At 42.2% G+C, this 17548-nt stretch overlaps 1 protein-coding gene across 1 annotated transcript in view; it reads right to left on the minus strand.

Moving 5' to 3' along the window:
* Pcsk5 (proprotein convertase subtilisin/kexin type 5) overlaps positions 1–17548 on the minus strand; it is a 418647-nt gene that overhangs the window by 363440 nt on the left and 37659 nt on the right. The window contains 1 exon segment of the mRNA XM_038321071.1: positions 7300–7404. Within this exon segment, the coding sequence (XP_038176999.1) occupies positions 7300–7404 (105 nt within the window).

Consider the following 17548-nt stretch of genomic DNA (forward strand, 5'->3'; position numbering starts at 1 on the left):
CTGGTAAAATGGGGTACAGCACCAAAGCCTAAACAAGAGCAAGGTCTCCTCAAACGCTCTCTGCACACGACACCATCCGAACCCGTGCTGCTTCTCCACGCACTCCAAGGTGTTTCTCAAGACGTTCCTTCCCTGGTGCAAAGAATGACGGGAGGAGACTGTCAGGCAACACAAAACCTCTGGTCCCTATCCCAAGACAACACAGCCACTCGCGCCTTGTGGAAATACGAGGCCAAAGCCACTAACTCCAGCACATCCCAGATCACTCCAAAGCTGAGTGAGCACAAACCGAGGCAATGTTCTGAGACTTATAAAATCATCTACAGAAGACAAGCTATTATGTCATTACCACATTTAAAATAGAAAGTGGGACACCAACCACCCACACCCACACATACCACACACACCACACCACACACATACACACACCCCACACATTCCAATCTACACCACAAAAACACACACACCCCACACCACACACACACCATACCACACACACACACATACCACACATACACATTCCACACTACACCACAAACATACACCACAACCACACCCACTACAACAGCTACACACAGCACACTACACCACATCCACAACCACTTCACACACACACCCATACACACAACCCCCACACGCCCCATACCACACACACACACATCCCAAACCACACACACAGGACACACAAACACCACCCAACACCACGCACACACCATGTATACTCACACACACACAAACACACAAACACAAACACACAAGTCACTGGAACACCAGCCCAGTTGGAAAATTAATTTCTGACAAAACAAACAAACAAACAAACACTGCAATTTATGAGGCTGACCTCAGGTGTGTGGGTATACTTACTTCTTCCTGCAGGTTTTTTATCTACAAAGTCCCGTGGGCGATCAAGTATATGGACAACTTATTGCACACATTTAATCTATTGGAGAATTCTTCCCAGGTTGAGCATAGAGCTAACTGATATGCTGGTGGCCTCCATGGGTCACTTAATGATCAACAGGCGGTGAAAGAGTTTTCTAGAATTATATAATGAATCTAGGGTAAATGGGAATTGGCAATACAAACGTTGATCTGGGCAACTTTTCCATACTGTGTCGAGAGGTGCAGCTGTCAATCTTGAGGCAAAAATAAAAAAAACAAAAAGGAGAGCACACATCTGAAACTCAGATCAGGGAAGGCAGCAAGCTGAAACACAGAGGAACTTGAATTTGTCTTTTCCCACTAGTTTATCCTTCATTTCTTCTGGCCTCTCTTCTTCCGGCCCCCTCACTCTTAGACAATGCTTGAATGCTTAGCTCTTATCAGAGGAAATGGCTTATGTACAAATGTAGCAAAGAGGGCAGTATGCCTATGAATTCAAGCCTTGAACTCCATCCTGGACCACACTGACCTGGAGACAAGTTCTTCTCCAGAAGAACAAGCCAAAGGCTTGCATAGTCATGGAGCTGTTATGTCACCACTGATGTACCACCCTGCATGATTCAAGAAGGCAGAAGTAGACACAGTGTGTAGAAATGAAAGGTAAGCAGATTAAAGCCAACATGTTCAATCTCTTCCAATACAGCGACATTTGGCTGCATTTCCTGTGAACGTGGTTATCACACTCAAACAGATCTGGAAACACTCTTTAAGAGAACAGTGGAAGCTAGGCCTGTCTATCATAGGAAAGAGACAGGAGTGGAAGCTAGAGGCCTGTGATTTCATGACATCCTCTGAGTAGTTCTCCATGGGACATGACATGCAGTCATCCATGTGATGAGGGCCTCCTGACGCATGACTTAGGAAGAAAGAACACCTTCTCACCCTAGTCCGTAGTATAGACTGAGTCTCTGGACTCAGATAAAAACCAACCTCTAAGTGATCTAAAGATAAGAAAAGCATTAGAAAACGGAAAGAGAAAAGACAGAGAGGCCAGAACCTTCCAGATAAGATCTAATATGAAGAAAGAAAGCTGTTCTTATAGAGTATGGGGAGTTAACTTAAAGGCACTTCATACTTGAGTTACATTGACTTAACTCAGTAAGCCCTACTTCTCCAATTGAAAATGTGTGACTTAAGGTTTTCTATTTCTTGATAAAGAAAAGGAAAATGAGAGAACATTATCTTCCCTGCTCACTCGGTCCACCCTACATATGCCTGGACAACAGAAGGATAAATGAGCCGCCGCTACATTGAGTCCTGCTGATGGTGCCTCCCTACTTTATTGTTCTCTACCTCAGTTTTTGAGACGGTTGTTCCTTGAATCAAGAGCTTGCTGTTTGGACCAGATTTGCTGGCTATAAAGCTCCTGGGTTCAGCTATCTCTACCCACCCCAGTATTGGGGTTACTGACACTATACTTGGCTATTATATAGGTACCAGAGATCTGAATGCAGATTTTTATAACTTTGAATTGTAGCTGGAAAAGATGGATGCACGGACTAATTAATAAACTCTCAGAGGGACTGGAGAGTGGTTGCACATTAAAGTGTTAGTACATCTCTTGCTGAGGACCTAATCTGGCTCCCAGCACTGATGTAGGGTAGCTCGCAACCACCTGTAACACTGGCTCCAGGGTATCCAATACTCTCTCTGGATGCTGTGGGCACCTGCACAGACCCACACACAAATACACACAATTCAAAAACTAAATACTTAAAAAGAAAGAAGGTCCGGGAGTGGGAGTAGCCTTTTGTTTCAAGAAGAGTTTGGCTCTCGGGAGAAAGACTGATCACTCAGAAAGAAAAAAAGAGGATGATGCCTTAGGCCATCATGTGGGTAAAGTCGTGAAGAAATGGCCAAGAAGTCTAGCAAAAACAAAACAAAAAACAAAAACCAAGCTCTGGGTTCAGTGAGATACTATCTCAAAAACTAAGGATGGAAGAAAGGAAGAGAGGAAGACAGCACATTGGCCTTTGACTTCTACATACACAAGTGGGGTTAAACATGCTTCACACATGTGTGCATAATACACACACACACACACACACACACACACACATACACACACACACACACACAAACACAGAAGAATGGAAGATTTTCTACCCCACAGCTGTAAAATGTGCCAGTGCTTCCTGTCAGGCTGTGTTATGATTATACAAGTGCTGTCCTCTCAGAAGTCTGCGAGTCCCTGTCATTTAAAATGATAATCACAACGTAAAGTTAACATGTGGGAATCAAGGCTATTCTTGCTCTCAGGCTCATGTGCCCCAGCTGACCACACAACTTCCTTAGCATCGAGAGGTTTATTCTCATCAGGTTGCTGCTTTGGTCTTTCCTTCTTCGGAACCCCCTAAGTAAAGTCATAAGTAGCCATGCAATTTAGTAGAGCAAACAAAGCCAGTCTGTTTGGTGTGTGTGTGTGTGTGTGTGTGTGTGCCCTGCAATTCAGCCTGTTATTTTCCCTTTCTTGAGAAGGTGGTAGTTAAAAGTAACATGAAGTTAGCATCGCCAGTGTCATCCACAAAGCCATTTCCCATGGTCCCATGCCACAGATGTGACTCTGCTCTGGGATCAAGCACGCACCAGATTTTAAGGAGTGCCTGGCATACCGGCTCATTCATTCTATACTCTCAGGAGGCCAACTCAGAATGGAGAGAGTAGATGCACATGGAAATTTGCATAGTGCAATGGCTTGGGTGTGGTTTGTTCCAAAGGGTGTATGAGCTAAAAGTTTGGTCACTAAAGTGGGGAGGGTTTTCTGGGAGAGATAAGTAAGTCCCACAAGAGTGCTGTTTTAAAAGAGCCTGCCTGGCCTACTCCCTGGCTTCCTGTCTTGCCGTGAAAAATCTCTCATACACACTCTCACCATCGTGCCAGCAATACAGTGACACAGCCATGGGGAATCCTTATCAGAGATGACACCGGAATGTTTATTTGGTCTTCAAAACCATGTGCTAAGCAAATCACATGTGTGTGTCTTTAAATGTATTCTGACAAAAAGTTTATTAAGTACTTACTGATTAAGGAAGGAAAAACACTACATTGGAAGGAGAAAAAGACAAGATCTCCTCAGTAAATTGGGAGTGTGTGTGGAGGGTCACAGGAGAGGGTAGAAAGAGAGGGGAGGAAGGAAAAAATGTATAGTTCAATAAAAATAATTTTATAAAAAGCATTCAGGAAAACTAAAAAAAGAAGAAAAAAAGAAAGAAAGGAAAACCAGCTATATTTATTTACTTATTTTAAGGCAGAATCATACTATGTACCGCTTCCTAAGTGCTCAGATTATCAGGCATGTCCAAACTGAGTGAAAACAGGAGTTTTAAGTAGAGATCCGACCCTAACAACAGAGTTAAAGTCAATGTCTACAACAGAACATGCAAGCATCCTGAGTCTTCCTGACGGTGCAGAGAAAGGGGCGTCTGCAACCAGCGCCGTGGGGCCAAAAGTTTTCCTACGGAACTTGAATCCAATCAGAAGGAGAGCACAGCGGACATAAAATGTATTGTATTACGCTATTGGCATATACCCTTCTAAAGCAGAGAAAGCTGAAGAGTATAACAGAATGAAGAGCACTTGGGAGACAGGACACCTCAAGGTGATCCTGGACCACAGAAGAAAGCAGCGGGAACGTAAAGTCTGTATAATAGATAACAACACCAAGTCAATGTTGATATCCAGACTTCCATTATTACACTTATGATTACAGTGTAGAATACCCTCATGTTTAATGAATACATAGTGGAGTTATTTGTTTACTTATTTAATGCTGTTGGGAGAAAAAAAAAACCAGACCTCAGGAAGGAATGTATTTGTAACTCAGTCTGCAAATACCCATGTGTATGTATGTGAATGTGCACATATGTAGACAGATAAGAAGAGAAGGGAGAATGGAAAGCATGGGGCATCTGGAAAGCTATTTTTATAGCTTCATGCTAAATTTTAAAAAGGTTGGTGGATTTTGTTTTGTTTGTTTAGTTAACTTTAAAGAGAAAAAAAAATTGCTAGTTGAGCCTAAGCTTGTTGAGGGGGTTGGAGGAGGCAAACAATGCCTTCTATCTCCTTTCCCCACAAACCCCAACCCTGAGAAGCACCATCCTATCCTGAGGGTCCCTGAAAGCTTCTCTGGGAGACACCAACAGATACCTGGGAGCCTGACATGGGACTGGAGATACTGGGGCTCAGGAAATAGTCAGCGAACCAATGGGCAACAGAAATACAATGGAAAGGGTAGGAAAACCCCACTTTTGAGGTAGTATGAGTGGCAGTCATGGGCAGAATTGCAGGGGTGGAGATTCAGGCCTAGCTCTACTCTTGGGTAGTCCTTTAATAGAAGAAGAACAAAACGGCACAGCTGCCTCTGAACTGATTTAACTGGCCTTGCACCCCTGGACTGGGTGAGAAGGGTGGCATTCAGGTACTGAATGTCCCAGGAGCCAAGGTTTCTGCTGGATCATACACAAACTATTTCATACACAGAGATAAGAAAGCCATGATGCCTAAGATAACATTAAGAATGGGAATTGCTCCTTATTCGGTAACTCCTTCGTCAGGTAAACAAAGTCTCGTCACATTCCGTTCCTAATTCTCAAGCCAACTTTTCAAAAGCAAGTGGACTTTGCACATGAGGTTTGAAAGAAAATTCATGCTAACTGCCAAAGTTCAAGATAGTTGCTTAGCAGATGAAAGAACCGTGACTTTGCTTTTAAAACGTAGCAAATTAAAACTGTCCTAACATACTACTTTTCCAGAAAAATTAGTCTAAATAGAAATAAATATGTACACATTATCCACAGGCCACTGAATGTCCCTATGCCTCACAAAAGGAAGAGCCTGAAAGAAATGTGATTTTTTTTTTACAACCCGAGATATCATTTCAGTCAAGAACACTGTGCCATAATATTCTAAGAAAAAAATCAAACAGAGTGTGGTGATTTAATAAAAATGCTCCCCATAGATGCACAGGGAGTGGCACTATTGCCATGTGAAGCCTTGTTGGACTAGGTGTGGCCTTGTTTAAGGAAGTGCGTCAGTAAGGGGTGGGCCTTGGGGTTTCAAATGCTGAAGTCAAGCCCACTATCACTCTCTCTCTTCTTGCTGCCAGCCTGTCTGGATATAGAAGTCTCAGCTATCTCTCCAGCATTATGTCTGCCTGCATGCTCCCATGCTTCACACCACCAAGATAATGAACTAAACCTCTAAACTGTAAGCCAGCTCCAACTAAATGCTTTCTTTCCTAAGAGTTACCATGGTCATGGTGTCTCTTCATAGCCGCTAAAACCTTGACTGAGACACGGAGTAAACCATGGCCCATAACAGAAAGCAAGATTCCAAACCACACACTGAATTGAACAAAAATTCACATAAGAGCATTTTTAACAAGGAATATAATTTTCCAAGAGCCTCTAGCTGAGGCTGTTATGCTTGCTGGTAGGAGCCTGATTCTCAATCTATTTGAGAATGAGTTCTATGGCAGACCAAAATCACAATGGAGGGGAAGAGGCAAAATAACCTAATCACTGAATTATATACCATGAACCCACAAAGGGCCTAAGGCAAGTTGGCAGAGCTGCCTCTCCTTCTCCATTATTTAGCACGTCTGGGAGAGCTAATTCTACAGAGGTCAGTTCCTGCCCCCTACTTAATTAATAAAGACAGCTATTTAACTTGATATCAGTGTTTTGGTTGTCTTCTCTTATTTTGTACCCAATATTTCTCAGTTCCCATATCTCATGCCAAACCACCTCATGTCATCACATGGGAGACCTGTATTTGTCACTACTTCCTGCTAGGGTCTCCTAGGAGAACACTGCTTTACAGCTCAAAAAAGACCAGGTGCAAGATAGATCTTAGATGCCCCCCTAAAAGTGGGAGCTGGCTTTTGCCCCTAAGGGTTCAAGCATGCTTTCTCTCCCAGATATGGTCTGCTTCAAGACTATCCATGACACAGAAAACAGCAAGTCTTACTGTAAGCCAATTTTGACTTATAACTTTTGACATGGAAGAAGTCACCCATGGAGCTCACAGGACCTCAAGCTGCATGCAGATGAGAGATGACATGTTCTTCCTTTAGACATTTAATTGATCTGTGTTCTCAAGCAGCAGCCTCTCGCCATTCTGCATGAAAGTTCATATCTAGGGCTAACCCTGAGCTGCTCTACATGTGGGATGCCAGTGGCAGGTCAATAAAAATCTAGCCATTGAATAGTGTTGCCTGAGAGCAGATACTGGACCAAAGGATACTGTGACAGATCTAGAAACAGGAGCCTCGGGCTTGGTCACGAGCTCCTTGTGTTATCATCAATGAAAAATGCAGGAGCATGACTTCTTGGTCCCCATCCAATTGGTTTTCCTTACCTTTGGTTCCATGGAGATGAAACTGTGGGTCCCTCTGCTTGAGAGAACAGACCTTTTAAAGGTCCTACTATGGTAGAAGTGATAGTAGTCCTTCAGTGCGCCGATCTGCAGAGACAGACAGGGGGGAAAAGCACAGGAAACATGTTAATGTCTGAGGACAGCCTGCTTCCTTGTTTTTCATTAAAATAAGAACACAAAACAAAAAGGCCCATAAATTATGCAGCTGCCTGATATACTTAAATGTCACTTGAACCTTGGTGGTCACTTTTCAAAAGAAGGACACCCGATATGAAATATGAGTGTCCTTCAGGCAGTGACTGCAGAACTAAAGATTCTATTGGGGCAGTTAGCTTCTCCATATCGCCTGTTTAATGTTTAATTTATATGCAGCATTTTAAGTAATGCTATATCAATCTATATCCAAATGTGGGGAAGAGGGAAAAAGTCAAATAGCTCTCTAGTTATGAAAATACATTGCGTTCTGTTTGCTGAGAGATGGGCAGTGAAGGGCATTGATGGGTTATTTACACAGTTAATTTGAAACATGTCTTACGCAGGTGATTATTCACAGAGATAGGAGCACTACTTAGATCAGGAGACAGGAGGCGCAGTCCTCAAGTGAAGCAGTAACTTCTAGAACAATCTTTGAGTTCAGATTCTGGGGATAAATGCTTTTATCTACTTTACTTTATTCTCGTCTCTTAACATGATTTCATTTTCTTGTTTTTATTCTTTCTCAGTTAAAACCAGTAGGTCTGAAAGTATGCCCAGCCCACTTTGATAAAGAAATGAACGAAACATTTCAACAACTGTGTTCTTGTAGCCAAGGGGTTGGTAAAGTGCTTGACACAGAACATGAGGACACAAATCTGGAGTCCCAGCACCAAAGTACAAGCGAAGTGGCCAATAGATATAACCCAGCTACTTGGGAAAGGAAAGCAGAGACAGGAGGATCCCTGAGACATGTTGGCTAACTAGCCAGCTAATCTAGCTGATCAGTGAGTTCCAGGTTCCCTGAGAGACCCTGTCTCAAATAAGGTGGAGATGGACACAGAAGATTCACTGAAGACACTTGGCCTTGCAAGCTCAACTACTGGAATTTGATACCTAGAACCCACATAAAGGTGAACGAAAAAAAAAATAAGTCTACAAATTTGTCCTCTGGTATCCCTACACTCACTGTGAGACACATGTACTCCTCACCCCCTACATACAATCACACATGAATTAATTTGTATACCTATATGCGTGTGCAGGCACAGACCCGTGCATACACACATGCTGTGGATCACCCAACCACACAGGCAAAGCTCGTACCGCGTGTCTCATTTCGGCTGACACCCTAGCTGAACAGCATGTACTCTTGAGCCTGTGTTTTCTTTTCTGGAAAATTGGATTTTGGGCTAGTTAATTTCTAAGACCACTGCAGCGCTCATATTCCATTCTTTAACAGTGACACTTTCCTTGCTTCAGGCAAATACAATAAATGTCTAACTCTCTAGACACTCATGGCTCTGCACTGAAGGAATGACTACTGTGAGGATGTTGTCCAGCTGGTACAATGCAGACCTTGGGCTTTCTTAATGAAAACGTCATTGGCCCAGGTTATTTTTTCATTATAAACTGTGGGTTGTTTGCTAAGGTCGGTGTCCTTGTCAATGTCTCTACCACATGTTCGGTGTCATTTTGACATTGTCTCCTTTTGGAACTTGGGACATCTCACTATCATTAAAACTCAAGAGAAAGTCCAAAGCCTCACAGTTTTGATTCAAGTGGAAAAGGCCCTGACCGATACAAATGACTCAAAACTAAATGAAATATAGTGCCAAGGACGTCCCAGTGAGTCCTCCCTCTCAGCGGTCCTGAGCAAGGGGAGCAGGTCACAGCCCCACTTCTGGGCCTGCCCAGGAGGATATCCTGAAAGGTGTTAAAATGTTGAAGCTTTAAGGGTCAAATTCAAGAGTGACTACATAATTTTCTAAACAAAAGTCTTAAGCTCTTTATTACACATAGCTTGTGACGCTCTCCTTAAGTAAGTATAGTAGTTTTGGGGAAAGAACACATATTTCCTCGGGAGGAACCTTGAAGAACTGACCATAAGCAGGCATAGTGAAGACATGAAGATCAGGAGTTCAAGTCAGCCTTGGGCACATGGTGAATTCAAGGAGAGCCTGGGCTACATGAGACCCAGTCACAAAACCACTCCCATACAAAGAAACTCTGTGGTATAGGAAATGGCTGGATTCATCCCAATCATTAAGTGTCAACTGTGGGTGGAATTCATCCTGAGGATGCATTCAAACCCACCAAGACCTTTCCAGCGTAGACTGAAATCCCAGGCTACCAATATAGGAGAAGTTGTAAACTGGACCCGCTGTCACAACGTCAGTTGATTTTGGACCTTGGATGAATCACTTAGCCTCTTTGTGTGTTAGTTTGCTCAGTAGAAAACTGAGACGTTCACAGGAGGCACTGGAGGCAGACATTGGTCATCAAAGTACACAGGCTTAGGGGGAGCTAAGGAGATGGGTTCAGTGCAGAAAGAACTTCTCAGGAAAGCATAAGAACCTGAGTTCAAATCCCATAAAGGCAGCTGCTGTAGTGCACATCTGTAATTCTAGCACCTCCATAGTGAGAAGAACTGCAGAGACAAGAGAACCCCAGAAGCTCCTGGGTCAGATAGAATAGCATACACAGCAGTGCACAAGAGAACCTGCCTTAAGCCAGGGTCGTCCGCTGATGTACTAAGGCACACATGTGTGCACACATGCATGAGGTTTTAAAGAGACTATTTATGGCTTGGTGTGGAATAAGCATTAGAACATGAGGTGTCTCGTCCAGTCACTGCTTGGCACGCCATCACTGTTGGAAGCCTACTAGCTTCCTTTCTCTCAGTGTTTCTAGTTCATCTCTCATCCCTCGTTCCTTGTCAGGATTACTTATGGCCCACACTGTCATTAGCTCTTCACTTCCCAGCCGTCACTGGCAAAAACTAAGAGTTGATGGCACAGTGCTATAGGTATGTCGGCAGCAAAAGTGGCTCTACCAGATTGGTCAAAAGTATGAGATGCCATTTGAGGAGACAAAGCTGCATCTAACCATGGACCCCACCTATGTCTACAGGTCTTTTCTGCAGATAGCCTCCTATGGACAGCTGTCAGAGTAAAATTTGCAAATGTTCAAAACACCCAGCTGTCAACAAGAGGTCATTAATTCTATACAAATAAAAATAATTCCAACTCCAAGAAACAGTGAGTGAAGAATTAAGAAAGGTACACACCCTAGGTAACTATTATGTGGCCCAATTATTGCAAAGAGGAAAAGGGAAGGATTTATAGTTGTATATAGTTGTAAGAATATTTTAAGATAAAATTTAAAAAAAGAGGGACCTTCCTTTCATTGTTTATGCATGTAGCTTTTTTATTATGATTTTTTAAACTCATTAAAAATAAAATAGAAGTGGAGAAGCTTCTTTGAGAGGTGGGCAAGGGTTGATGTAGAAACTCATAATGGTCCAAGTCCAGAGACGATCTGTGGAGTGAGTGCACAGCTACAGATGGGCAGTCTTTATCATACCCAATTCTCCCAAAGCTCAGGCCCCATCGCAGAAAAGGAGCTAGAAAATTCCAAGAGCCCAAGGTCAGGAAGGACCAGAACAAATCACTGTCTTCCAGTGAAAAAAAGGCTTTCACTGGAGCTGTTGCCCAAGATTAAGCCAGGCCACATTCCAGCATGAAAGGGAAAGACATGCCCAAGCTCCACCTCTTAGTGGGGAGTTATTAGGAAGTCAGTTTCTATAAGAGTCTGGTCATCCAGCGGATGGCCCCATGTATGTGAAAATACAGGCAGCACAAATTTGATTATTGGTTGGTTATTTTAAAAAACAACCACAGCCGGGCGGTGGTGGCGCACGCCTTTAATCCCAGCACTCGGGAGGCAGAGGCAGGTGGATCTCTGAGTTCGAGGCCAGCCTGGTCTACAAGAGCTAGTTCCAGGACAGGCTCTAGAAACTACAGGGAAACCCTGTCTCGAAAAAACAAAAACAAAACAAAACAAACAAACAAACAAACAACAACAACAACAACAAAACCAGGACACAAAATTGGGAGGCGTAAGGGGGGTAGGGTCCAGTAATTTTTCCAGGGCATATCCACTCTTTAAGTTCCATGTAGATAGTACAAAGGCTACTTCTACCCAGGCCACCAAACCATACAGCCATAAGCAATATTGTTCCTCTTGGGGCATTCTGAGTCTACAAAGCTGGGCAGTGGTGCACCGTAATTTTTTGGTTCACGCCTCATTTATTAAAAGCTGAATTTTTGTCAGGCATCTTGTTCCTCTCCTACATATTATCATATTTAGCTTAATTCCCAAAAGTTCTGGAAGCTAAATATCATTAGTCCTAATTGACCAATGGAGGACCCCAGGGTGCTAGAAATACCCAAACACATACTGCTGGGATTAAGTGTGATGAGCTTGGTAAAGATCCACTAACATCAGGGTGAGCTTAATTTGGTTCTGTCATGGACTCTGTGAATGGCCTTCACAAGTGCACAGCTAAGATGCTAAGCTCTCCTTATGCAGCAAGTGACCAGACATGGTACAGATTGTACCAGCCAGACATGAAGTAAAATCAAACATCACCAGGGCTGTTCTTGAAGGACCTGCTCACTGTGGTGGAGGTCTTAGCATCTGTTTCCTAATTGCCTGAGCATTTTCTGGAATATTATGGGTAATAGCAGTTTGTTTTATTTTGCTTGCTTGTTTGTTTGTTTTGCCATATTTGTTTTGGTAAGCCGGCAAGAAACTGCAGAGTGTCTAAGAGTTGTACCTGTGGTGACAATACAGAGTAGCTTCCTAATCCCTTAGCTTTCCGATAGTGGACCAGGGTATGACTTTGAAAATCCAAGGCAATACTGAAAGCTTGACTCTCCCTGTTGTTTCTACTCTTTTGTTTTGTTTTGTTTTTGTTTTTGTTTCTCCAAGATAGGGTTTCTCTTTGTAACAGTCCTGGCTATGCTGAAACTCACTTTGTAGACCAGGCTGTTCTTTAACTGACCGAGATCCGCCTTCCTCTGTCCATTAGGAGCTGGGATTAAAGGCATGTGCCACCACTGCCAGGCTTGTTCCCACTCTATTAACATAAACACCTTCCAAATCAGTGAGCCATAGAATCCATTCTTTGTAGTAGGCTCCTCTGACAACTCCAGACTGGACAGACTGGAACTTCTTTAAAACTAGCTATGCCTTTAACCAATCGGTTCAGAGATGCTCTATTGCATAGCTCCAGAGCCACAGGCTGTTGACAAAAATGAGCCACAAGCTCCTGGATGTCCACCTTGCTCCTCCATGTCCACCTTGCCATCGTGCAGATGAAAGGGTGCTTCCGATCTTCTCATGGAACGGTACCACCTGCATGCCTCAAATGCTTTTTATGTCATATGATACTAGAATGACACTTACAAATGCAACCTGGATGCTAGGTTACATCATGCCCCTGCCTAAAGTCCTTTCGTGGCTTCTTTGGTCCTTAAATAATAATAGATATACATAATACTCTTTTATGAATTTGTTTCTAAAAGCCAATCAGAATAGGAGGCTCACAGTAAGCACACTTACACAGGAACAGTTGGTAACGCTTTGGCTAACTCACTGAATGAATATACTCAGGGCTGCAGAATCTGGCCTGGCTCCCCTCTGCCATCTCACCTTCTTTCTCATTTCCTGGATTCCACACCGACCTTCAGTTCCATGACTAAGCCATGGGTGCTGACACCTCTACCAACAGCACCCTCACTACCTCCATTTTCTCACACTCAGATCCTCTTTCTCATCCTTTATGCCATGCCCCAAATGAGGTCACAGCTCCATTGTATCATCAGGGAATCGTAAGATGTGCCTGGGGTTTAACCCTGACTGGCACAAGTATCAGACTAGGACCAGCACCCTCATCTGCCTGCATGCTCCACAGAGGTTGCAACGTGTCTGTTTACAGCGCAACACAAAGAGGATCACAGAAGAGCTTGCAACACAAAGAGGATCACAGAAGAGCTTGCAACACAAAGAGGATCACAGAAGAGCTTGCAACACAAAGAGGATCACAGAAGAGCTTGCGGAAGGATCTAAAACCACAGTCATTGAATTGCTAAAATCACATACAATAGAGCGCCATATGGTTTGGTCTATAGTAGGTCTAGCCGACTGAGGCTGATTTCAACAAAAATAGTTTTATTTGGCCATAACTGGAGTACCAGTTCTGCCAAGGTCATGTGACTGAGACAACTGTGGGTCGAAACGCTGTTGTTTGCAAACCAGCAGCAGAAGGAACTGAGTGCATTGACCCACCTACTTTGTCTCATCTAAATAAAGCAATCCATCGCTTTCCCCAAAAAATACATATATAAGCATATTTATTTCTCATTTATTAATATGGATGTTCCTTATTGGCATGAATTGTGTCTTTTATATTCTTTCGATAGGACTGAGCCTGCTGAGGGCATTTAATAAACATTAAGAAGAAAAATGTTGTAACATGTTGAGAGTTATTAAAAAAACATGAAAGCAAAAACAGTAACATCTATAAACAAGTTTCCATCTAGGTCCTTGGGGGCAATGTAAGACAAAAGATGACTCTGTTTATGTCATGTAAGAGCAACAGGGCCCAAAACAGGGGACATTATATAATTGATACAGGGACACTATAAATTTATCAGGAACAAATGAGATACATCAGGGCCCAACTATGCACACCACTGTGTAAAGGAGAAAGAGGAATGGCCTTGGTCCTGGACGCTCATGTTCTGCACAGCTGTCCACATTGTTTTCTGCCTAGCAACCAGCTCTGCTAAGATGAATTTCATCCTTTGTTCCTAACTCTCTCAAGCCTTTGAAAGTGTTGCCTTTAGTAGCAGCCTCTCAGAATTTTCTTATAACTATACTATCTATAACAAAGCATATTCTGGGAAAAGGTTTTCCAAACTATTTTAAAATAAGGTGTGAATGACTGACTATAGAACTCAGTGTCTTGGTTTCTCCAGGCACATCTGAATGTATGAATGGAAGTATGAATGAAGCAAAATAAATGGGTCCATTTATTTAGAATTGTCTAAGCTTTACCTGACAGCTTCCCCCATGTCCCTGACTACTCCTATCACAGGTAAGATACAGCGAATGGGCAGTGCTGGGCCCTACTTACATGCTCCTGGTAAAAGAGCTGTGTGCCCTTCCACAGATCACTAGCCACCAACACACCCATCCATACTCACAGTGAAAACCTATCGGCACAGCATCTCCCTGCGGATGGTTTCTATTTCTGCAGAAGGAGCCCTCGCCTTGCAGAAGCCTGCCCAGGCCTAATACATGCTCTGCATGTGACAAACTGAACAGTGCCAGGCAAACCAGGGTAGGCAGTCACCCAGTTAGAAGCAACTTGATAGACCTATTGTTTCTCCTGGGCTACCTGTCTGCCTGGTTTTTGTTCTTATCTCTTCAGCTAACAGACTTCTCCAAATTCTCCATTTCCTTTTTGAAAAGTAATTTATTATACCTCTGTCCCACAAATTAGACTCCTAAAATGGGCAAACATATGAAATCTATTAATGTAATCCACTATATAAATAAACTGAAAGAAAAAAACATATGTTCTTCTCATTAGATGCTGAAAACAACCTTTGACAAATTCAACACCCCTTCATGATAAAAGTCTTGAAGAGAACAGGGATACAAGGAACATACCTAAGCATAATGAAGGCAATATACAGCAAACCAAAAGCCATCATCAAGCTAAATAGAGAGAAACTCAAACCGATCCCACTGAAATCAGGAACAAGACAAGGTTGTCCACTCTCTCCATGTCTATGCAATACAGTATTTGAGGTTCTAGCTAGAGCAATAAGACAACCAAAGGAGATCAAGAGAATACAAATCGGAAAGAAGAAGTCAAACTCTCACTATATGTTGATGATATGATTGTATACATAAGTGATGCCAAAAATTCTACCAAGGAACTCCTACAGCTGATAAACACTTTCAGTAAGCAGGATACAAGATTAACTCAAAAACATCAGTATCCCTCCTTTACACAGATGATAAATGGGCTGAGAAAGAAATCAGAGAAACAACAACCTTCATAATAGCCACAAGTAACTCTACCCAAACAAGTGGAAGAGCTGTATATAAAAAAAAACAACTTTAAAACCTTGAAGAAAGAAATTGAAGAAGACATCAATAAATGGAAAGATCTCCATGCTCTTGGGTAGGTAAAATTAACATAGTAAAAAATGTCAGTTTTACCAAAAGCAGTCTACAGATTCAATGCAATGCCCATCAAAATCCCCCCCCCAAAAAAATTCTTCACAGACCTCAAAAGAACAATGCTCAACTTCATATGGAAAAACAAACAAACAAAAAAAAACAGGATAGCCATAACAATACTGTACAACAAGGGAACTTCTGGTGGCATCACAATCCCTGAGTTCAAACTCTTACTACAGAGCTACAGTACTGAAAACAGCCTGGTATTGGCATAAAAACAGACGGGAGGAGCAATGGAATCGAATCAAAGACATGGATATCAATCCACACACCTACGAACACCTAATTTTTGACAAAGAAACAAAAAATATAAAATGGAAAAAAGAAACCATATTCAACAAATGGTGCTGGCATAACTAAATATCAACATGTTGAAGAATGAAAATAGATCCATGTCTATCGCCATACAAAAAACTCAAGTTCAAATGGATCAAAGACCTCAACATAAAGCCAACCACACTGAATCTCATAGAAGAGAAAGTAGGAAGTACACCTGAATGCATGGGCACAGGAGACCTCTTCCCAAATATAACCCCAGCTGCAGAGACACTGGGAGCAACAATTAATAAATGGGACCTCCTGAAACTGAGAAGCTTCTGTAAAGCAAAGGACATGGTCAATAAAACAAACAGCAACCTATAGAATGGGAAAAGATCTTCACCAACCCTACATTGGACAGAGGACTGATCTCCAAAATATACAAATAATTCAAGAAACTTGACATCGAAAGAATAAATAAGCCAATAAAAAAATGGGGTACAGACCTGAACAGAGAACTCTCAACAGATGAATCTAAAATGTGTGGAAGACACTTAAGGAAATGCTCAACATCCTTAGCCATCAGAAAAACGAAAATCAAAACAACTCTGAGATTCTATCTTACACTGTCAGAGGTCAAACTCAAAAACAGTGATGACAGATTATACTGGAGAGGATATGGGGTAAGGGGAATGCTCCTCCATTGCTGGTGGCAGTGCAAACTTTGGAAATCAGTATGGTGATTTCTCAGAAAATTAGGAAACAATCTACCTCAAGACCCAGCAATACCACTGTTGGATATATACCCGAAGGATGCTCAATCATACCATAAGGGCATGTGCTAAACTATGTTCATAGCAGCATTATTTATTATTATTTAGCCAGAACCTGGAAACAACCTAGATGCCCCTCAACCAAAGATAAAGAAAATGTGGTACATTTACACAATGAAGTACTACATAGCTATAAAAACAATGACATCCTGAAATTTGCATGCAAATGGATATATCTAGAAAAAATATTTACTAATGTAACCCAAAACTAGAAAGACAAATATAATATATACTCACTCATAAGTGGCTTCTAGACATAAAGCAAAGAAAAAAAAAAACCAACCTACAGTCCACAACCACAGAGAACCTAGGCAAAAAAGAGGACCATAAGAGAGACATGCATGGATCTACATAGTAAGGAGAAAAAGACAAGATCTCCTGAGTAAATTGGGAGTATGGGGGTCACAGGAGAGGGTAAAAGGGGAGGGTGGGAAGGAGGGGAGCAGAGTAAAATGTATAGCTCAATAAAAACAATAATAAAAAGGAAAACAAAAAACCTAGTAACAGCGGTCACATCTCTACTGTAGGAAAGGTTACCCCTGTATAGACAATTTTCATAATGCAATATCATATGCAAACATCTGACATGTTCACTTTACCACTAACATCTCTGTAATCACCAAAGTCTGCCTTGATATCGCTTAAATGTTTACTTACCCCCTCAGTTAGTGACTTCTGTATGTCACTAAGCCAAATAGTATAGCCAGCAAAGCTGCTAAATTAGCTGAAAGCACTGGACCAGCATGCAGGGACACACCGAGATCCAGTGAGCCCTAGGATTACAACAGAACACAGCAGTGGTTATCAGTCCTCCAGACTAAGAGTGTGACTAGAGCCATGCAGTC

Source organism: Arvicola amphibius, chromosome 1, assembly GCF_903992535.2.
Source record: "Arvicola amphibius chromosome 1, mArvAmp1.2, whole genome shotgun sequence".
Lineage (NCBI taxonomy): Eukaryota > Metazoa > Chordata > Mammalia > Rodentia > Cricetidae > Arvicola > Arvicola amphibius.